General features: G+C 40.8%; 2 protein-coding genes across 6 annotated transcripts in view; one reads left to right on the top strand and one right to left on the bottom strand.

Moving 5' to 3' along the window:
- Positions 1-4,337, bottom strand: part of PIGX (phosphatidylinositol glycan anchor biosynthesis class X) — a 33,388-nt gene extending 29,051 nt beyond the window's left edge. The window contains exons 1-2 of the mRNA XM_006936179.4: positions 4,322-4,337; positions 2,020-2,454 (exon numbers count right to left, since the gene is read on the bottom strand). Coding sequence (XP_006936241.4) covers positions 2,020-2,454; positions 4,322-4,337 — 451 coding nt within the window. The remainder of the gene's footprint in view (positions 1-2,019; positions 2,455-4,321) is intronic.
- Positions 2,424-10,375, top strand: CEP19 (centrosomal protein 19). 5 transcript variants are annotated; one of them, XR_002162495.3, is made up of 4 exons: positions 2,424-2,560; positions 8,134-8,333; positions 8,946-9,358; positions 9,391-10,375. XR_002162495.3 is itself a non-coding variant. In XM_006936157.4 (3 exons), exons 2-3 carry the CDS (start codon positions 8,204-8,206, stop codon positions 9,305-9,307), a joined length of 492 nt encoding a protein of 163 aa, XP_006936219.1. In that variant the 5' UTR covers positions 2,424-2,560; positions 8,134-8,203; the 3' UTR covers positions 9,308-10,375. The 5 variants fall into 5 exon arrangements, 4 of the variants coding, with proteins under 4 accessions (XP_006936219.1, XP_006936221.1, XP_006936220.1 ...); XM_006936157.4 differs by having other exon boundaries at positions 8,946-10,375; XM_006936159.4 differs by having other exon boundaries at positions 2,429-2,560; positions 8,137-8,333; positions 8,946-10,375.
- The last annotated feature ends 12,600 nt before the right edge of the window (positions 10,376-22,975 follow it).

Genomic DNA, 22,975 nt, shown 5'->3' with positions numbered 1-22,975 from the left:
AGGAACAGAATGGCTAAAGAGCCAGGAGATCTCAGTTTTAATCCTAGCTCACTGAAACTGTGTGTCTGATACATACTGCTAACTTCTGTATACCATCCGCACCTGGAAAACTGAGACGATGGTACTTTCATGCCCTGTGAAGATGTTGGGAATGTTTAAAACAGAGAAACAAAAAGTAGAGGCTTTTCAAAGATTCAAAGGGTTCCTTTATAAACCCAGAATAACCAGAAATCTCACTGTACTGACACCATGCAGAATTCAGATATTAAAACTAGTACTTGGTGTTAACATCATAAAATTAAAAATTCAGTTGCTAACGATCATCAACTCTGCCAGGCACCTTGCTATGGAATTTTACTCCATTTTCAAAAGATGGGAGTGTGTAGGAAGAACATTAAAACAAACACAAAGAAAACCATAAAACATCATGTGTTGCTAAATCCATTAGATGTATTCCTGAAAAGACACATGAAAAAATTTTATGAAAATTAAAAGATTGAAAAAAAGTATAGATTAATATTTATTACATAATATCCAGGGGGTGCCTGGGTGGCTCAGTTGGTTAAGCTTCCGACTTCCGCCCAGATCATGATCTCACGGTTCCTGAGTTCAAGCCCCACATCAGGCTTTCAGCACAGAACCCGCTTCAGATCCTGTCTCCCTCTCTCTCTGCCCCTCCCCAGCTCATGCTCACTCTTTCCCTCTCTCTCAAAAATAAATTTAAAAAATAATAATAATATCCATATCATAGATCTACTTGGGGCTTTCGCGTGCTTTAATTTTCACAACCCAGCAAAATATGCAGGTAAAATTATTGCCATTTGCACATAGAAGGAAACTGATTCTAGGGGTGCCTGGCTGGCTTAGTCTGAAGAGCATGAGATTCTTATTCTCGGGGTCATATGTTCCAGCCCCACAGTGAGTGTAGAGATTATTTAAATAAATAAAACGTAATAAATAAATAATAAACAGTTCTGACTCTAGGCCATACCACTAAGTAAGTGACTGATTAGAAGCAAGATGTGACTGACTTTTAAAGCCTAAGATATTTCCACCCTCCTAGCTATTTAAAGAAATCTGTATTTGCTCTGGGAACAAATTATTCCGTTGTTTGTTTCACACAAATAACTTTGGGTATCTCTTGTACAAATTCAGGTGTTTCTTCATTATGTTTAATTTTAATAGGGGTGGGGAGTAGGTGTTTATATCTACCTATAGATTAAATTAGGAAAAAAAGTTCATATTAATCGGCTTAAATTCTACTGGGATATACACTAGAGAATAGTAAATCATATTCACCTGGGTTGGAAGAAAGGCTGATTTACAGACAGTATATTATTATTATTTGTGATTTTTAAGGCAAAAATACCATTTTCAAAATGAAGTTGTTGCATGTGAATTCACCTTCAAGAGTTTTCCTCTTAAATATCACTTTATTTGGTTATTGTTGCCTGAACTGGCTCTGGAAATTGACCTGTTTTTAATTATAAAATATCAGTGGTGGAAGAGTCTTTAGAGATCACCAAGACCAGTTGTTTAAAACTTCATTTTAGCTTCATAATACTTCAAATAAACTTGGAAACCTAATATGTGAAGACACAAAAGCAGTGATTGACACTAGTCTAATATCCTCATTTTACAGATGGAGAAACTAACCTGGTTTGTACTGACTTTCCCTCTCATGACTATTGCACAGCACCTTGCACAGCACCTAGCACAGCACTGCGGCCCCCAACTCGGGCCCAAAGAAATGAAATCAACTCGTCTGCCCAGCCTGGAGTCATAAGAAAAACCCCAGCCCAATCCAGTCTATTACAAAAAATATTTGTAAAACAAAACTAGTTGTCCTCCCCTTCCCACGCTCCCACCCCCGGCAGGCTCTGTATTCTGGACTGGGATTCTCACACCCCACAGGGCACTGTGGCCTTGCTGGTCCCCTTGGTGGTCACAAGCTTCATGCATCCCAAGACACCTGATGGCTGTACTTCCCCACTCCCGCAGCCCCGCCCCTCCCTTTACCAGTGTCGGTGGGAGCGGCAGAGAAGGCCGTGGCTGGTATGCTAGTGAATCCAGCCACCTCCCAGAGAAGCAGCCAGGCCACCGCCCGGACGCCCACGGCCCTGGCAGCCAGGACGCTGGAGAACGCGCTCCCCAAAGGAGCGCGTGCGGACGGTGTGAAGACAGAGGAGCTAGCGGACGGAGGAGCCTGCGCACGCCTCACGCCGCTCCTAGAGAGTGCTGCCACGGAGTTGGTGACCGGGACGGAAGACTCAGTGACGCGCGCCTGCGGTCCTGCCGTTCCCCGGCTTCCCGCAGCAGTGGACCCCCGAAAGTTCCGGGGTCGCGGAAGGCTGCAGCACGGGCCGCCTAGTTCACTCCGTCGCCGCCCCGCCCCTCGCCGTCTGGTCGGGGGCGGGGCGAAGAGCGGCGCAGGCGCCGTGATGTGTGCCAGGTCTTACTGCTTTGAAACGCCTGCCTGGGCCTGCATCCAGACCCCGAGCCCCGGACGCGTTCCTTCCAGCAGGATCCGGGAGCTCCCTGTCTCCACCGGCACTGGCAGGTACTTGCGGGTTCGGACCTCCTGCAGGGAAATTCAAGTTTGCGAGGCTGTGGCTGTCGACTCTTCCTGCAGCGCCCGGCCTCAAAGTCGAGTTAAGTGCTCCTCTGTGCACAGCGGTTGGGTGGAATCAACCCCCTCACGGCGGTTTTAGATCTTCCCCTGCAGAAGATGCACTTTCTGTACTTCTCTAAGGGTAAGAAAGTCAGCCTTGCCCTGGTGGGGACGTGAGTAGGGAGAGGATCGTCTACTTGTTGGCAGAATCCGTACACTTTTAGGTGCTGTAGGGGATGTTTAGCAAGGTCATGGCAGTCACTGATCCCCGGGGAGAAAAGTGTTAATGCCTAAGTGGAAGACTTAGGTAAATGTGTCGTCTGTCTTCATGAATTAAGTTGAATCTGCAAGTAGGCCTAGATGCAGATTGGAGCAGAACAGACATTTCTAGGACAGGTGTCTGCAAGAGGAAAGATGCCAGAATGTTCTGTCAAATACTGAAAACAGCAGTATAAGCATGCTACTAAGAAATATGGAGGGGCGCCTGGGTAGTCGGTTAAGCATCGGACTTCGGCTCAGGTCATGATCTCGTGTTGGTGAGTTCGAGCCCCGCCCCCTCCCGGTAGGGCTCTGTGCTGGCAACTCAGACCCTGGAGCCTCCTTGGGATTCTGTGTATCCATCTCTCTCTGCCCCTCCCATGTTCATGCTCTCTTTATTTTTAAAAAATAAAAAATAAACATTAAAAGAAAATTTTTTAAAGAAATATAGAGACACAGGGGCGCCTGGGTGGCTCCCTCGGTTGAGCGTCTGACTTCGGCTCAGGTCATGATCTCGCAGTGTGTGAGTTCGAGCCCCGCGTCAGGCTCTGTGCTGACAGCTCAGAGTCTGGAGCCTGCTTCAGATTTTGTGTCTCCCTCTCTCTCTGCCCCTCCTCTGCTCATGCTCTGTCTGTCTGTCTCTCTCTCTCTCTCTCTCTCTCTCTCTCTGTCAAAAATAAACATTAAAAAATTTTTGAAAAAAAAAGAAATATGGAGATACATTTTGGAAGAAACACTTAAAAGAATTGAAACTAGTTGCCTGTAAAGAGAGGAAGGGCAGAGAACAGCAGTTATTTGTTATAATCCTCAGAGAATTATCTTACATTTTATTTCTTTTATTTATTAATTGTTTTTAATTTTTTTAACGTTGATTTATTTTTGAGAGACAGAGACAAAGCACCAGTGGGGGAGGGGCAGAGAGAGAGAGGGAGACAGAGGATCCCAAGTAGGCTCTGCACTGACAGCAGACAGCCCAATGCGGGGCTCCAACCCATGAACCATGAGATCATGACCTGAGCCAAAGTCGACTTCTTAACCGACTGAGCCATCCAAGTGCCCCTATTTATTTATTTTTTAATGTTTATTTATTTTTGAGGAAGAGAGAGACAGAGCATCAGGGGAAGGGGAAGAGAGAGAGAGAGAGAGATGCCGAATCTGAAGGTGGCTCCAGGCTCTGGGCTGTCAGCACAGAGCCCGACGCCTGGCTCCAGCCCACAAACTGTGAGATCATGACCTGAGCCAGTCGGCTGCTTAACCAACTGAGCCACCCAGGCTCCTGATTGATTTATTTTTTTTAACCTTTGAGTTTTTTTATACTTTTCTCTCTCTCAATCCCCATATCCAGTCAATCAATCAATCAATCACATCACCAAGACAGCAGACGCTACCCCCTTAGCACCTTTGGAATTGAATCTTCAACCCCCCTGCCAGTCTCAGTGCAGAGCTTCTCACTTGGGGTCACTACCATCCCTCCCAATACCCAGCTCTCTGTGTAATCCTCCTCCAATCTGGAACCACACTTCTACTGCTCTGATTCCAGTCCTTTGAGAGTTCCCCAGAACTTTTAGGGTAAAGCTCGAACTTCCAACTAAGATCAAACCATAAAGCTCTGAATGGTGTGACTACTACTGCCTGATTCTGACCTATTATCTCAAGCCTATCCATGTTTCAGTTACGACAATAATGAATGCCATAGAATTATGCATTTGGCATAACCAATGCTATTCCCTTTACTGGAATTCCTTCCACCTCCTATGTTTAACTCCTGTTTATTCTTCAAAGCAGAGTTCTGAACTTGATATATACTTGGAGGGGGTTGTTTCTGTTTCTGTAGCAGGAGTATGTTTGTCCTGTCATAATCTTACCACTCTCTGACCACTCTTTTATTTCTTATTATTTTTAATTTACATTAAAAATGTAAAGTTAGTTAAGTTAGTTAACATATAGTGCAATAATGATTTCAAGAATAGAATTTAGTGATTCATCACTTACATATAACACCCAGTGCTCACCCCAACAAGTGTCCTCCTTAATGTCCCTTGCCCATTTAGACTCCACCCAAAACCCCTTCAGCAACCCTCAGTTTCTTCTCTGTATTTAAGAGTCTCTTATGGTTTGTCCCCCTCACTGTTTTTATATTATTTTTGCTTGCCTTCCCTTATATTCATCTGTTTCGTATCTTAAATTCCACTTGTGAGTGAAATCATATGATATTTATCTTTCTCTGACTTACTTCACGTAGCAAAATGCACTCTAGTTCCATCCACGTTGTTGCAAATGGCAAGATTTCATTCTTTTTAATCACCCAGTAATATTGTGCCAGTACCACACTGTCTTGATGATTACAGCTTTGTAACACAGCTTAAAGTCTGGAATTGTGATGCCTCCAGCTTTGTGTTCTTTTTCAGGATTGCTTTGGCTATTCAGGGTCTTTTCTGGTTCCATACAAATTTTAGGATTGTTTGTTCTAGCTCTGTGAAGACTGTTGGTGTTATTTTGATAGAGATCGCTATTTTACATTTTAAACAGAAAAGAGACATTACTTTAGTACAAATAAAAGTTAAATTTTAGGGGCGCCTGGGTGGCGCAGTCGGTTAAGCGTCCGACTTCAGCCAGGTCATGATCTCGCGGTCCGTGAGTTCGAGCCCCGCGTCGGGCTCTGGGCTGATGGCTCAGAGCCTGGAGCCTGCTTCCGATTCTGTGTCTCCCTCTCTCTCTGCCCCTCGCCTGTTCATGCTCTGTCTCTCTCTGTCCCAAAAATAAATAAACGTTGAAAAAAAATTTTTTTTAAATTTTAAAAAGAAAAGACTCTAGTAAATTAAAAAAAAACCCTACATTATTATCAATTGCGTATGTCATTATGAGTACGGGCATTTGCTTGAGTGTGTGGGATTTATATTGTGCTCAGTGGGATCTCCTAGAAAGCTTACTAACAGGCTAGATTTTAGTGAGATGAACTGGGAGTAGTATTTGTTAAGAAGGGGATGGGTGAAATTATTACATCAGATCAGAGGCAGAGCACAGTAATTTGAAAAAGCAGTTCTTTATGGTTAATTTCTTTTTTTTTTTTTAATTTTTTTAATGTTTATTTATTTTTGAGACAGAGAGAGACAGAGCATGAACGGGGGAGGGTCAGAGAGAGAGGAAGACACAAAATCCAAAGCAGGCTCCAGGCTCTGAGCTGTCAGCACAGAGCCTGACGCAGGGCTCAAACTCACGGACAGTGAGATCATGACCTGAGCCCGAAGTCGGACGCTTAACTGACTGAGCCACCCACGCGCCCCTATGATTAATTTCTTAAGAGTTAAAATTCTGATGTCCAACAGTAAGGGGTGAATGTTATAGATTATGGTTTGTCCATAGGATAAAACACTTGGCTATCATATAAAAATTTGCATTTTAGTAAAACATCTAATGACAAAGTCACATAGGTCGTTAAACTTAAAAGGCAGGACATAGGGGCTCTTGGCTGGCTCAATTTGTAGAGCATGAGACTCTTGATCTCAGAGTCGTGAGTTTGAGCCTATCCCGTATGGAGCCTTCTTTAAAAGGCAGAAGACAGATGCTTAATATAAAAAATACTATATTTAAAAAAAACTATGTATAGAAAAAAACTGGAAAGAATCAATGGTAATTATATATGTTTCCTCCTCCTCCTCCTCTTCCACCTAACCCCCAGTTTTCTACAATGTACTATTTTCCTAAAGTGATTCTCTAACAGAACTAAGTTTATGGAGATATCATCACCCTGTGCTGCTTTACCTCTAGGTTCCTTGACATTTTGAAGTCTTCTTGAGAATGTCATAGTCCTATCTAAGGCAGTCCCTATCATTAAGTGTATTTTGGCACTGGGCACCAGGAAGAGGGGATAGAAAGTATTAACTGCAAAATAGCTGTGCTTCTTGTGACTGAAAAAACATATAGTGAGACAAATGAGTTGAAATAAAAACCATGTAAAACTTTATTGCTTGTATATGTAGAGGTTGAATCTGCATCAAGTCTGCATTTTTTATCAGACTTCTAGACTGTGAACACTTAGAGGATGTACAGAGGCTGTGTCTTGTATTAGTACATTAAATCAAACAAGTATGTATGGAATGCCTACTACATTCCAGGTATTGTGCTGGGATGTTCTGGTGAATAAGCGATACGTTGCTTACCTCATGTAGCATGTAGAATAGAAGAGGGATGTCTAGCTGGCTCAGTCAGTAGAGCATGTGCCTCTTTTTTTTTTTTTAACGTTTATTTTTAGTTTTGAGAGACAGAGAGCACAGAGGGGGAGGGGCAGAGGGAGAAAAGGACACAGAATCTGAAGCAGGCTCCAGGTTCTGAGCTGTCAGCACAGAACTTGACGTGAGGCTTGAACTCACGAACCGTGAGATCATGACCTGAGCGGAAGTCAGACGCTTACCTGACTGAGCCACCCGGGCACCCCAAGCATGTGACTCTTGATCTTGGAGTTGTGAGTTTGAGCCCCACGTTGGCTATAGAGATTACTTAAAAATAAAATCTTAAAAGAAAAAAAGAAAGACAGGTAGGTAAATGATTAAATAAGTAATCATAAAAAGCTTGATGAGTAAAATGATTGGGGAAGTACAGAGGAGACAGATCTGGTTGGGTGAACCTCTCAGGACATAATGTTTAAGGTTAAAAAATCTTACTATCTTGCCATAGAGGGTACTTATGCATACTTGTTTAACTGGTAAATGAAAAAGATACTAGGGGCACCTGGGTGGCTCAGTCGGTTAAGGGTCCGACTTCAGCTCAGGTCACGATCTCACGGTCTGTGGGTTCGAGCCCCGCGTCGGGCTCCGTGCCGACAGCTCAGAGCCTGGAGCCTGTTTCAGATTCTGTGTCTCCCTCTCTCTCTGGCCCTCCCCTGTTCATGCTCTCTCTCTGTCTCAAAAATAAATAAATGTTAAAAAAAAAAATTAAAAAAAAAAAAAAGGTCCTATAAGTTGATTCTTGGGCTGATGCAAGGGTTCATTTACAATCTTTGATTAAGAGTGCAGTACACCAAGAGGTCCGGACTGAACTGCATATCCAGGCTCGTGTGTGAACAAACCTACACACCTCAGTGAACCAGGGACCCAACAGACTACGGATAACTGAGGGCCAAACTGAACTTTCACAGTAGCTCTCAAAGTATTGGGCTTGATAGGCCAAGAATGCACTCCTAGAAGTGGACTAGAGCCAGATCTGCTGGGGAGGTGGGGTACTAGGGAGTGTGGTTTATCCAACACTTATGTTTTTTTCCCCTTTAGCAGGAAGTCATTATGTGACTAACACATTGTCATCAGACTTCCTCTGATTTACCCTGAAGTGTATGTGAAAATGATGTGCATTGCCAAAAAATGTGGAATTAGGTTCCAGCCTCCAGCTATTATCTTAATCTATGAGAATGAAATGAAGGGGAAAAGTCGCCAACGCATCATGCCAATCCGAAACTTTTCAAAGTTTTCAGGTACCTCATGTTTTATCTTGCCTGTCTTAAATCTTCTCTAAGTCACTTAATAAGAATGATTTGAGTCTCATAATGAAGTGACATGGTCTTCAGAGTTACATAGTCTTAGGTTCAAATCCTGACTGTCAGGGTAGATGTGTGAACCCAGCTAAATCACTTATTCTCAGTGAGCTTCAGTTTCCTGATCTGTAAGAGGAAATTGATAATCCCACCCATTCAGAATTGGATATGGGTTAAATGAGAAGCATTATTCAGTAATATTAACTCTTTTCTCTCCCTCCAAATGTGTTTTTTATGTGCAGTGTTGATATTAGTACCAGAACTAATATCTAAAACTATAATACTACCTTTTCATTTCAGATGTTTTCTCCAGTTGCAAATATTTAAAATCTCCTCAAAGTGATTGAGGAAATAAAAAATACATCCCTCCTCCCCCCCCCCTCCCCCACATATCCCAATATAAAGGAATAGTTCTGCAAAATAATTCATTCTGAAAAAGCCACTTCGCTTCTTGGCTGTAATAGCAGATAATGCTTTCAGTAGTTTGTGGTATATCAGTAGTTTTTGGTGTATGTGTTATGTGTGGTATATAGTTTTGTTTCTTCCTCCTAGATTGCAGCAGAGCTGCTGAACAGTTAAAGAATAATCCACGACACAAGAATTACCTGGAACAAGTGTCCCTGAGGCAACTAGAGAAGTTATTCAGCTTTTTACGAGGTCATTTGTGGGGACAAAGTTTGGCAGAAACGATGGAACAAATTCAGCGGGAAACAACGATTGATCCTGAGGAAGACCTGAACAAACTAGATGACAAGGAACTTGCCAAAAGAAAGAGCATCATGGATGAACTTTTTGAGAAAAATCAGAAGAAGAAGGATGATCCAAATTTTGTTTATGACCTCGAGGTTGAGTTCCCACAGGATGAACAACTTCAGTCTTGTGGCTGGGACACAGAGTCAGCTGACGAGTTCTGATACCAGAAACTCAAAGAATTTATGGGGCTAGTAGAAGAACCATGTTTATACATTCTTTATATAATTGTATACCATGTTTATACATTCTTTGTATAATTGTATAATACAATATTATACACTTACACAATTATACAAAGAATGTATAAACATGGCTCTAGAAAAATCTGTAAAGAACACTAAACGTACATGTTGGGTCATGTTTGGATTGACCATGTTACTTTTCAAAACTGAGACTTTTAGATTATCTACTATGTAGATGCATGAGGAATATAGGAGAAACAGAATATAGGAGTATGCCTTTAAGGAGCTTACAATCTAATTGGAAGATAAGTCAAAAACTTGTGAAAAGCTAATTAACAGAATTAGCCAGCAAACAGATTAGAGCCAAATGCTTGAGAAAGGTTAGAGGGCCAGAGCCTAGGTTACCATAGGGTAGAATAGTCAGGAAAGACTGCCCTTTAGTGGAGAGATGGGACTTTGCCTGGCCCTTGAAATGGTAGTATTTGGATAGAAGTTTATATAGAATTCCGGATGAGAGAAACTGGAAGAAAGAAAAAGAAGGGGAGGTTAATGATAAAGAGATAAGGATGAGAATATTTTATTTGAGGAGCAGAGAGCAAATTATAGTTTGCTAAGATTGGAGGGCATAAATGGTTAACAGGGGATTATTCCAGAGGCATTATGTCTTCATGTATGTTTAACTGTGGAGGAGAAGAGCAACCCTGCAGGACGCCGGCTGCCACACGTTGAGGTCTTCTGATGGACGGCTGGGGAATTCTGCCCCTCCAGGATCAGGAAATACATTCTAAAGACATTCTGAAAACCTGAAGCTCTTCCCGTAACTACAGAAGTTTGTTTGTAATATGGGAAATCTACCCATACTAAAATGAACAATAGACATTGCCAGTTTAGGCTTATTTATGAGTTTGGATCTACAAAGAGAAGATCTTTGTTGAACTAGGTTATATGTGTACAGTTACATCTTTCTTCTTTTAGAATATTGTTTAACTGGCGGATATTCTATGTTTCCTGCAAGGAAATTAATATTAAATAAAACTAAAAAATTCACTCTTTCTACCTGTCTATCCCTACCCTCTTTACCATTAAAAACTCCATTAAAGGGATCATTCCTTTTTTTTTTTTTTTAAGTTTATTTATTTTGAGAGGGAGTGTGCATGTGGGAGGAGCAGAGAGAGAGAGAGAAAGAGAGAGGGAGGGAGAGAGAGAACCCAAGCAGGCTCCGCACTGTCAGTACAGAGCCTGATAGGGGGCTCCAACTCATGAACCATGAAATCATGACCTGAGCCGAAACCAAGAGTCAGACACTTAACCAACTGAGCCACCCAGACGCCCTTCAGGTAGCATTCTTAATGTTATCACCAGGGGCTTAAGATGGTCATGTGATATCTGTATAATATTTGCCAAAGGTAGCAAGAGAATTTTCAGAATCGGATATTCTTCTATATCTACATAGTATTCCATTGTATAGATGTAGATGATCTATTTTAAAAGTTGACCTTAGGTTGTTTATCCTTTCACTATTAGAAATAATGCCACAGCAAATAACCTTGTACATTCTCTACTTTGTGTCTTTGTAAAACTACATGTAATGCCTAGAGGGGAAATGCTAGGTATGTCTACTCTAAAATTTTTTCTATTCTAAATTTTAGTAGATACTGCTAAGTTGTACTTCAAAGAAGTTTGCTCATTCATTCATTCATTCAGTATGTGTACTTAATGAACACCTATTACATGCTGAGCCTGTACTATTCTAGAGTCTATGTACACAGCAGCATGGACAACAAAGTCCTTGCCTTTACAAGGTTTACAGTCTAATGGGAGAGGAGCAATAATAAATACGTAGAATAATGTCATATATTAAGTGCCTGGAATTAAAAACAGGGTAAAAAGAGAATGATGGAGGGGTTGAGAGCCACTTTTTTTGACAATGATCAGAGAATGCCTCCCTGTAGAAGTGACATTTGAGTAAAGACCTGAAGGAGGTAAGGAAAAATTGATGTGCATTTCATGGGTAGTAGGGAAAGGTAGGTGCATAGACACCTAGGGCTGGAGTGTGCTTGGCTTATTTGAAGAAGAGCAAGGACACAATTGTGGCTAATTTGGATTGAACAAGAGAAAAATGGTAAGAGATGAGAGGTTGGAGTGTATTTTACCAATGCACAGTACTTACATGAAGGTCATCCCAACTTAAATTGTCAGCGGTACGTGAGAATATCTGCTCTCAACAGATAGTGTTGATCACTCAGATCTGTTGAGTGTTGACTCAACAGATAGTCATTGATCTTTGCCAATTTTATAATTTAAAAATGGTGTCTCATAGCCTTACAGGTTTTTTGTTTTTGTTTTGTAGCTCGGAGTTTTCATTTGCATTTCTTTTATTACGAGGGAGACTGAGCATCTTCATACCCTGGAGGAGATTTTTTATGAAATAACATGTCATTTGCTCATTTTTCTACTGTGATGCTGGTCTTTTTACTGATTTGTAAAAAAAGTTCTTTATTAAGGAAAATAGTCCTTGGTTTGTGATATGAATTGTAGATATTTTCACCTTTGTCATTTGTTTTTTGACTTTGTTTATGCTATTTTTTCCAGGCAGATTTTTTCTAGTCAAATCAATCAATATTTTTCTCTGTGCTTCTGCATTTTTGTCTTATATACACGGGCATTTCTCACTCCCAGGTTTTTTTTTTTTTTTTTTTTTAATCCCATGATTTTTTTTCTACTCAGGAATTTATTTTGATATAAGACACAAGATGTGAATCCCAACTTTATTTCTTCTCAGATGCCCATCCAACTGTCCCAACACTACTATATTTTGAATTACCTATCTTTCCCCCAATGATTTAAAAAAATTTTTTTAAATCTTTATTTATTTTTGAGAGAGAGAGAGTGTGTGAGCAGGGGAGGAACAGAGAGAGAGGGAGACACAGAATCCGAAGCAGGCTTCAGGCTCTGAGCTGTCAGCACAGAGTCTGACACGGGGCTTGAACTCACGAACCGTGAGCTCATGACCCAAGCCGAAGTTGGACGCCCAACCAACTGAGCCACCCAGGTACCTCAACCCCAGTGATTTGAAGTGCAAGTTCCCATATGTATCAAAACACTTGTCTTTTGATTATGTTACTGTCATCTGTAGCACACTTTCCCAATCCATGTTTTTTGGTGTTTATTGAGCACATCTCATATTCACCAAATTAAGAGCTATAGTAAGATGCAAAATGGGCCATAGCTTTTGTCTTTGAGATTGTAACATAGTTTAGCCAAAGCAACAAAACTAGCATATATGAGCTAGAGAGACCCTATCTAAAGCAGGAGGGGGTGGAGATCATGTGAACTGAGCAGTTGTGGGTTTTTTTTCTTTATGTATCTTATCCAAAGTTAATTCTGTTGAGCTCTTAAATTTTTTTCTCATTATAAAATGAATATATAATCAACACCCATTATTTGAAAATATAGACAAATACCAAAGTGTAAAAGTAAAATGGGAAAATTCTCCCCTCAACTTCACTCAATTCCCACTCCGCAGAGAATCTGGCTTCCCTAGAGGGCTCCAGAGCCCATCTTCTGTGACCTTGTTTCACCAATATTCTTTCTCTCACTCTCTAACCCTGTCTTTCCCATTTTCAGCTTCATTCTCTGCTGGTTCATTCTCGGCAGTCTGTTAACATGCCCAAGACCCTGCCATATTAAAACAAGAAAACTCATCGCCTTGTCTTTATTTACCTAATACCATTTCTAACCAAATTATAGCTTATCTAGTTGTTAGATAAATTGAACCCTTCCCCCACTGCCACACCCTTTAGAGCAAATCTGGCTGTAGTCTAATTCTAGACTAGACTAGAGATGCATGCTTAGCCTATGAAACTCCATGCTTTGAGAGCTGCCCTTATAGTTCATTTTGGCCCTGGGTTATTCTAAGAATCTCTGGTTCATTCACAGGTGTAGGTTTGTTCACATGTGAGCCTGGAAATACAATTCAGTTTCGACCTCTTAATGTACCGTAGTTTTTTGTTGTTGTTGATTAATGTTTATTTATTTTAAGAGAGAGAGAGAGACAGAGCATAGCAGGGGAGGGGCAGAGAGAGAGGGAAACACAGAATCTGAAGCAGGCTCCAGGCTCTGAGTTGTCAGCACAGAGCCTGGCTTGGGGCTCGATCCCACGAGCCATGAGATCATGACCTGAGCTGAAGTCAGATGCTCAACTGATTGAGCCACCCAGGTGCCCCTAGTGTATTGTAGTCTTAACCCAAAATTGCATATAGATCCCTGGGTCAGCACAAGAATTAAGCTGAAGGGTTTTTTCTATCTACCAATTAAACAAGGAGTTATCAAGCACCCTGTATGTCAAGGTACTGCGAGTGGTCACCTTAAACCTCGTGTCCTGAGAGTCTCACCAGATCTGTCTCCCTTGCACTTTTGCAATTATTTTACTCATAAGTTTTTTTGTAATTATTTCATCACCTACCGAATATTTTGACAAAAGTAGTAGATGAAAATTGAAGAAAGGCCATTGGATTTGGTAGCTAGGTCTCTTAATATTCAAGAATGAATCTTGAGGGGTGCCTGGGTGGCTCAGTGGTTACCCTTCTGACTCTTGATCTCAGCTCAGCTCTTGATCTCAGGGTCGTGAGTTCAAGCCCCACATTGGGCTCCATGCTGGCCATGGAGCCCACTTACAAAAAGGCAGGGGGTGGCGGGGGGAGCACCTGGGTGGCTCAGTCAGTTAAATGTCTGACTCTTGATTTCAGCTCAGTCATGATCTCATGGTTGGTGAGATCAATCCTCACTGGTGCAGAGCCTGCTTGGGATTCTCTCTCTCCATCTCTCTGCCCTCCCCTGCGCGCTCTCTCTCTCTCTCTCTCTCTCTCTCTCTCTGTCTCTCTCTGTCTCTCTCTCAAAATAAATAAATAAAACTTAAAAGAAAAGAATGAAACTTTAAGGGAGTGAATAGGATAGAAATTGCAGGATATCATGAAGGAAACACAAGATCATAAACCTAAATGAAAAAGCTAAAACTACAGCTTTTAGAAGAAAACAAAGGAGACAATCTTTATGACCTTGTTGTCTCACTTTAGGCTATTATAACAAAATACCATAAACCAGGTGGCTTATAAACAACAGAAATTTATTTCTCATAGTTCTGGTGACTAGAAGTCCAAGATCAGGTGCCAGCCTGGTTTGTTTCTTGGTAAGAATCCTCCTCTGTGTTGTAAGCTATCCACTTCTTGTAGTATCTTTTCATGGTGGAGAGCAGAGCATAGCTCTCTTGGGACTCATTTTAAGAGCACTAATCCTGTTCATAAGGGCTCCACCCTTATGATTTCATCTAATTGTAATTACTTCCCAAAGACCCTACCTTGTAACACTATCACTTTGGGGGTTGGGGCTTCAATATGTGAATTTTGGGAGAACATAAATATTTAGTGCATGACACTAGGTTTAGGCAAAGAGGTCTTATAATTGACACCAAAAGCCTGATTTATAAACGGGAAAAATTGATACACTGGACTTCATCAACATTTTAAAATTTTGTATTCTAAAGACAATATTGAGAACATTTTCAACTATACTCGAAAAAATTTGAGAACATGAAGAAAGAATCCACAAACTGAGAGAAAATATCTGCAGATCACAATCTGAAAAAGGACTTGTATCCAGCATATAAAAAGAACTCTTACAACTCAATAATAAAAGAAAGAACCCAATTTAAAAATGAACAAAAGACCTGCATAGACATTTACCAAAGAAGATATGTATATGATTAATAAGCACTTGAAATGATGTTCAACATCATCAACCATCAAAGAAATGAAAATTAAAACTAATGAGATACTACTTCATACCCACCAGAATGTCTATAATCAAAAAAGACAAATAATTACAGGCATTAGTAAGGATACAGAAAAACTAGAACATTGTTGGCAGGAATGTAAAATGGTACAACCATTTTGGAAAACAGTTTGGCAGTTTCTTAAAAAGTTACACAAAAACTTACTATACTACCCAGAAGTTCCACCCCTGGTATCTACGTAAGAGAAATAAAGACATATGTCTACCCAAAGATTGTTCTCGAATGTTGAGAACAGCCAAAAAAGGGAAACACTCCAAATATCCATCACTTGGCAAGTGGAGAAACAAAAATGTAATATCTACACAATAGAATATTGTCCAGCAATAAAACATTATGCTAAATGAAAGAAGCCAGACACAAAAGACTACATATCATATGATCCATTTACATGAAATAGCTAAGAAGGCAATCTATAGAGACAGAAAGCAGATTAGTGGCTGCTTGGGGATAGAGCTGAGGAATGGGAACTGATGGCATGTGGGTCAGTGGATGGATGATAGGAGTGATGGAAACACTCTAAAACTGGATTTTGTGATGTTTGCACAATTCTAAAAATGCACTAAAAATAATTGATTTGTGCTCTTTTTTTTTTTAATTTTTTTTAACGTTTATTTATTTTTGAGACAGAGAGAGACAGAGCATGAACGGGGGAGGGTCAGAGAGAGAGAGAGAGGGAGACACAGAATCTGAAACAGGCTCCAGGCTCCGAGCTGTCAGCACAGGGCCCGACACAGGACTTGAACTCACGAACCGCGAGATCATGACCTGAGCCGAAGTCGGACGTTTAACCAACTGAGCCACCCAGGCGCCCCAGATTTGTGCTCTTAAAAACAGGTGAATTTTATGGTGTATATATATTTAGGTATGTAAGTTTTACCTCAATAAAGCTCTTAAAAAATAAGAACTAGAGTAGAATCAATGTCAACAGATCATTTGTTCTAAGAATGAGTAAGAGAGTTAAAGATGTGTGTAGGGACACCCAGGTAGCTCAGTCAGCTAAGCATCTGATTCTTGATTTCAGCTTGGGTCATGATTTCACAGTTTGTGAGTTCAAGCCCTGCGTGGGGCTGTGCGCTGATAATGTGGAGCCTGCTTGGGACTCTTTCTGTGTCCCTCTCTCTCTGCCTGTTCTCAGTCTCTCTCAAAATAAATAAATAAACTTAAAAAAAAAGAGAGAGAGACAGAAGATCTGAAGTCCAGAAGACTGATATGGAGCAGACTACGGTTTATGATTTTGGTCTTCTCTTTCATGAACCTGGCAGAAACTGAGGGCTGATGGGGGGTGGGAGGGAAGGGAAGGTGGGTGATGGGTATTGAAGAGGGCATCTTTTGGGATGAGCACTGGGTGTTGTATGGAAACCAATTTGACAATAAATTTCATATATTTAAAAAAAAAATGAACCTGGCAGAGCCATCCGATTATAGTGAGGAGGAGCTAGAGGAGAGATTGAGATTGGGGTGAAAATGAGCAGAACTTTTGTTCACATGGAAGGGTAATGTTGGTTGTGTTCAACATAGAGAAAGTAGAATGTGGAGGTTGAACAAAAATCTGCGATCTAGGAGTTACAAAATGATGTTCCCCATCCTCACTTCCTCTCTTCTAAAAACAAACAAAATTACTTCTGGTGGTCAAATTTACAAAAGTGTGTTTATTTTTATTTATTTTTTTTAAGTAGGCTTCATGCCCAGTGCACAGCCCAATGCGGGGCTTGAACTCAGAACGCTGAGGTTATGACCTGAGCTGAGATCAAGAGTCGGAGGCTTAACCGACTGAGCTACCCATGTGCACCATGAGCGTGTTGATGGCTAAATTGACAATCAATCTTCAAGCTCAAAAACTTTAGCTTTTATGGCCATAAAGTCCTTCTGTCCGTGGTTCACCGTTTCGCACTATAGCAGATATTGTGGATTACCTACCCATTATCCTTTTCCCCTTCTTCATTGCCTGTGGAGGCCCAATATTATTTGTTCAGGTATAATTCCTCCCACATAAGTCACAGATCCAGAAGCAAAGTTTGATTGGTCTCAATAAATCCCAGTGGTCCCATTTCTTTGTCTGTGATTGGTTTAGAGATGGGCATGTTACTCAGTAATAGCAATAACATGTGTAGAGGATCCAGAGGACTTGGAAAAAGGTGTTCTCTGTTGGAGAAAAGAAAAGTCCTCTCTGTTTCCCTGGACATGATTATATCTGGATGTGACAGCTGGAAATACTGCAGTCCTTTTGTGGCCAGCCTGAGGATAACACTTGCCATTTAATGAGAGCAAAACAAAAGGAATCACAGAAAGATGGGGGCCAGAGCCCTGGCATACTACACCTGGAGCCTGCCCTACCTTTGGACATTTTATTATATGAAATGATAATTTTTTAAAGTCAATTTAAATTGGGGCACCTGGGTGACTCAGTCGATTAAGCGTCCAACTCTTGATTTCAGCTCAGGTCATGATCTCATGGTTTGTGAGTTTGAGCCCCGCATCAGGCTCTGTGCTGCGAGTGCAGAGCCTGCTTGGGATTTTCTCTCCCCCTCTCCCTCTGCCCCTCCTCTGCTCATGTGCTCTCTCTCTCTCTCTCTCTCAATCTAAGTAAATAAATAAACTTAAAAAAATAAAGTCAATTTAAATTGTTTTTTTCTGGTTTTGCAGTAAAAAAAAAAAAAAAAACTCCCATTAACAAGGAACAAGCCTTTTTCATTTCTGGACCCAATATGGACCACCTGTGCTTCAAGGATAGGCCCAGAGATCTCTGGGAAGAGATTGCTACAACAGACAGCAAAGCATAAAGGATTGACTATGGCCAGGAACCTGGCAAGGGGAACACAAAGCATGGACCTTGGAATCTAAGGCTGGATGAAATCGTGTGGAGGCAGAAGGAAACTGAGCCAAATGGAAAGGAGCTAAGCAATGAAAAGTACTACAATGGGTGGCATCAGAGGGCAGGTTTGGCAAGTAGTGACAGGTGAGCTTGGGAGAAAACGGAGCAATGGGGTCAGAGAAGTGAAGTGCTGAGTGAAGAGATCTCAGAAGTTTAGCAAGTGCTGGCAGTGATGAGATCCAGCATTTGAACTTTCCAGACCAAAACAGGTAGAGAAGGAAGTCCACAAAATCAAAAGAGTTATGGACTTTTGTGAAATTACAGAGTTGGAGGGGCCATAGCTCACCAGTTGAAAGGTCCTGGGAAGACTGGTGAGGGGCAGAGGGCAGAAGAAAATTAGGCAGATCCTAAAATCATTGGTTAGGTATAAAATGCTTACTATGGTTCAGGGCAACAACATCAATAATTTAAAGAAGAAAATGTAAAAGGACAGAGTGAATAGTAGATGTATAGAAAGAGGGAGAGAAAAAGTACAGAGGAAAAGGGTGATAGAAGATTAGGTGTTGTTGTTGTTGTTGTTGTTGTTGTTGTTGTTGTTGTTTTAAGCCAGAAAGTTCTTATGCTTGTTCCACTGGAAGCAAACAAACAAAAAATTGGCAGTACATGTTCAACACAGGCAGGATATTCTTTGAATGAATGCTCCTTGTTCCTAACCTAAATATGGACACCCTAATGTATGATTATGGGTGCAGGAGCCTTTGAGTTTCTGGTAAGAACTCTTAGGTTAGCAAGTTCCATTAGGGCTGCCTTCTTGACCTTAACCATATGCTTTGATACTTAAAAGGAAATTTTAACCAGAGTCAAGCATCTGTCATCACACTGTTGAATGTTTGTTAATCCCATTGTCCTTCTTCCCTGTTATTAAATACTGAATACTACATAATTTTCACATTTTTGATTTAATGCATTCTCCACTTCCAAGAAGCTCGAAGGTATTCATCATTTCTGATCATGAACTACAAAATAGAATGGATACATTAAAATCTATTGTAATCCTCAAAGTTCATTTTACCCAAAACTTTTCATCTCTTCCCTCACTTGATCTCTGCCACTCAACAACACACACTCTCTCCCTAAAATGAGTTATCAACTTACAACAAGAGAAGTTTGGAGAGATTTATGTTTTCTCCTTCTCATATCCACTATTTACTATATGAGAAGTCCTAGCACACTCCAAAACAGGGAAAAGACAAACAGGAGAAATATATAAGAACTTTATATAAAAAATGTAAAATTTATATTAAAAATATACACATATATATGAAAAATATAAAAACTTGCATTAAAAATTATCTAAAACTTACAAATAAGGGAAAGGACAGGGCCACTCATCTTTTTCGATATTATACTGCCAGCCTTGTTTAAAAGCTTTCCCAAAGATTCTTAATTTTCTAAGATAATGTATTTGTGTTTGACTTGGCTGTTTACTGTTTGGTTAAAGCCCAGATATGGTACACTTACATGTTAATTAAAAATTTCTGGGGTGCCTGGGTGGCTCAGTCAGTTGAACATCTGACTCTTGATTTCAGCTCAGGTCATGATCCCAGGGTCTTGTCCTTGAATCTAGCATCCGGCTCTGAGTTGACCATGGAGCCTGCTTGGGTTTCTCCCTCTCTCCCTCTTTCTCTCTCTCTCTCTCTCCATCTGCCCCTCTCTCCTGCTTGTGCTCTCTCTCTAAAATTAAATTAAAAAATAAAAATGAAAAATGAAAAAATTCCATCCAGTAGAGAAGGTAATCAATAGGTTTATTTGCCTATAGGATGTTAACCTAGCAATCTTATTCTAACATTAATTTGTAGAAGCCTATAAATTCTTAGTTCTTCAAAATACTTTTTGAATTGATTTACCATCTTATTGGTCCCCTTCATCAATAAGTTAATAAATCTTAGACATGTGTTTATTTCATTTTATTTTATTTAACAAATTTTTAAAAATGTTTATTTATTTTTGAGGAAGAGAGAGACCGAGCCAAGCAGGGGAGGGGCAGAGAGAGAGGGAGACACAGAATCCCAAGCAGGCTCCAGGCTCTGAGCTGTTAGCACAGAGCCTGACACGGGGCTCAAACTCACGCGCTGTGAGATCATGACCTGAGCTGAAGTCGGACACTTAACTGACTGAGCCACCCAGGCACCCCAACATGTGTTCATTTTATATTGCTATGAGGATTATGTTTTTAATTTTATAAATATTTATTTATGTATTTATTTATTTATAATTTTTTAAATTTTTAGGTAATATCTACACTCAATGTGGGGCTCAAACTCACAACCCCAAGACTGAGATGTGCATGCTCCTCTGAGAGCCAGCCATGCACCTCCATTAAAAAAAATTTTTTTAATGTTTTTTAACATTTATTCATTTTTTGAGAGACAGAGAGTGAGCGGGGAGGGGCAGAGAGTGAGGGAGACACAGAATATGAAGCAGGCTCCAGGCTCTGAGCTGTCAGCACAGAGCCTGACACGGGGCTTGAGCTCACGAACTGCAAGATCATGACCTGAGCTGAAGTCGGCCACTTAACCAACTGCACCCCCTTTTTAAAAATTTGTTTAATCATACTTTGACACCTGGTAGCCCATGTGATAAGAAGATTAACATCTTTGTAGTCTTTGGGGGACAAACTTTTGGTATCATGGGCTGACATATTTTAAACTTTCCACTTTTGACATTTCCACCTATGAGAGGAGCTGGGAATAGGAAACAGGCAAAAGATGAAGAGGCCAAACCGAGAAGTCAGACAAATAAAGGACAACTGCCATATGAAGTGTCACCCCACTTTGTGTCCCAGCTGGCCCTAGCAAGCAAGCTGTGTCACTGTCTTCCTGACTCGACCTCTGGGTAGGCCTACCCGAGCACTGCCAAGTTAACCTGTCGGACTCCAGAATAAGACTGCTGGGGGAAGCAATCTGGCTGGAAAGGTTGGGGAAAGGGTAGTAGACAGGAGAATTGTCTTGAACATATATAGCAAGTGCATTGTGCATGTTAAAGTCCCTCCCAGGCCACTCTTTGGCTCTGCCATTACCCATAGCCATACTTCCATCTTAAGGGAACTAGAATATTCAACTATTGCTGCGAAAATTAAAAACAAAAAACCCCACTACCATTAGAGGGCAGTGTGTGTGTGTGTGTGTGTGTGTGTGTGTGTGTGTGTTACCTATCAAAAGGCAGCTTGGCTTAGCGCTGGAAGGATGTTAGTAATGTTTTCTTAAAATTTAAGCACTTTGCCTACACCCACATGCAGAGTGAATGCTGGGGTGAAACTTGCTCAGCCTTTACATTGTTTTTAAATAATCTTTTTTTATTTTTTTTTAGTTTATTAATTTATTTTGAGAAAGAGAGAGAGAGAGAGACAGAAAGAGAGAGAATCCCAGGCAGGCTCTGCATTGTCAGTGCATAGCCCGATGCGGGGCTCGAACTCACAAACCATGAGATCATGACCTGAGCCAAAATCAAGAGTAGACACTTAACCAACTGAGAAATCCAGGTGCCCCAAATAATCTTTTTTTAAGTGGTAGGATTTCTATGTCATACTTAGATTCTAGGTAATAGTGATATAGAGGAGAACAAGGCAGATAGAACCCTGCATTCATTGAGCTCACATTTCAGTGGGGAGAAATAATAAGAAACATATCTTAAGACCATAAATGCTGTAAAAAAAATATAAAAAGACCATAAATGCTGTGCAAGTAAATTAAAGTAGGGCTGTATGGGGTTGATCCTTCCCTTGATCATCATTCACTGTTACTGTTACAGAGTGTAGAAAGGAAAACAAGGGGAAAAAAATTCTGTCAGCCTGATAAAGCCATGAATACAATTTCCAAGATCACGTCACATTTTATAGCATTATATGCCCAATAGACTTTGTTTTTAAAATCCAACTTTGGGGGCACCTGGGTGGCTCAGTCGGTTGAGTGTCTGACTTCGGCTCAGGTCATGGTCTCACGGTCCGTGGGTTCGAGCCCCGTGTCGGGCTCTGTGCTGACTGCTCAGAGCCTGGAGCCTGCTTCAGATTGTGTCTCCTTCTCTCTCTGCCCCTCCCCCGTCATGCTTTGTCTCTCTCTCTCCCTGTCAAAAATAAATAAACATTAAAATTTTTTTTAAAAAAATCCAATTTTGTCTTTTCCTAGTTGTTTCTAATTTTTTGTCCATTCCTATGTGCAACTTCATCTTCTTCAAAAAGCTAATGAGATGTCGCCCTAAGGAAAAGGAGCCAGGAGTTTGTTTTTCTGCCCTCCCTCTCTGTGGCCAAAACTTTTCAACCACGGCTGAACCCAAGCCTCCTTTTGGGGGGAGGCTGACGTGGTGTGTGGCCAAGTTGGAGCACCTGTGTGCCTAGTTGTCTCTCAGACTGATGACCGGTGAGAAAGACCCGTCAGAGAACAGAATACCTTCATCTTTGTCCCTTCCCCTCCATTTCCTCATTTGTAAAATGAGATGTTAATTCCTGTTTTCACTGGACGAGTGTGAAGATTAAATAAGATAGTGTATGCATAGTACAGAATATAGCAAGAAGTATTCAATAAATGGAAGTTTAAAAAAATGTCTCTTGCCCTCATCCACTGCTGGTGGGAATGTAAACTGGTGCAGCCACTATGGAAAACGGTGTGGAGTTTCCTCAAAAAATTAAAAATAGGAATACCATATGGTCCAGTAATTCCACTACCAGGTATTTACCCAAAGAAAACAAAAACATGAATTTGAAAAGATACATGCACCCCTCTGTTTATTGCAGCATTGTTTACAATAGCCAAGATATGGAAGCAACCCAAGTGTCCACCAATAGATGAATGGACAAAGAAGATGTGGAATATTAGCCATGATATACAATGGAATATTAGCTACAAGAAAGAATGATCTTGCCATTTGCGACAGCATGGATAGACCTAGAGGGTATTATGCTAAGTGAAATAAGTAAGACAGACAAAAA

The sequence above is a fragment of the Felis catus genome, chromosome C2, assembly GCF_018350175.1.
Source record: "Felis catus isolate Fca126 chromosome C2, F.catus_Fca126_mat1.0, whole genome shotgun sequence".
Classification (NCBI taxonomy): domain Eukaryota; kingdom Metazoa; phylum Chordata; class Mammalia; order Carnivora; family Felidae; genus Felis; species Felis catus.
The sequence above is the reverse complement of the archived record's forward strand: the minus strand, read 5'-3'. Positions and strand labels throughout refer to the sequence as shown.

Excerpts from the sequence above, each read along its gene's own strand:
- CEP19 (XM_006936157.4), top strand. The coding sequence starts at position 8,204 with ATGATGTGCATTGCCAAAAAATGTGGAATTAGGTTCCAGCCTCCAGCT. Across the intron at positions 8,334-8,945 it reads AAACTTTTCAAAGTTTTCAG|ATTGCAGCAGAGCTGCTGAA; the intron begins GTACCTCATGTT and ends TCTTCCTCCTAG.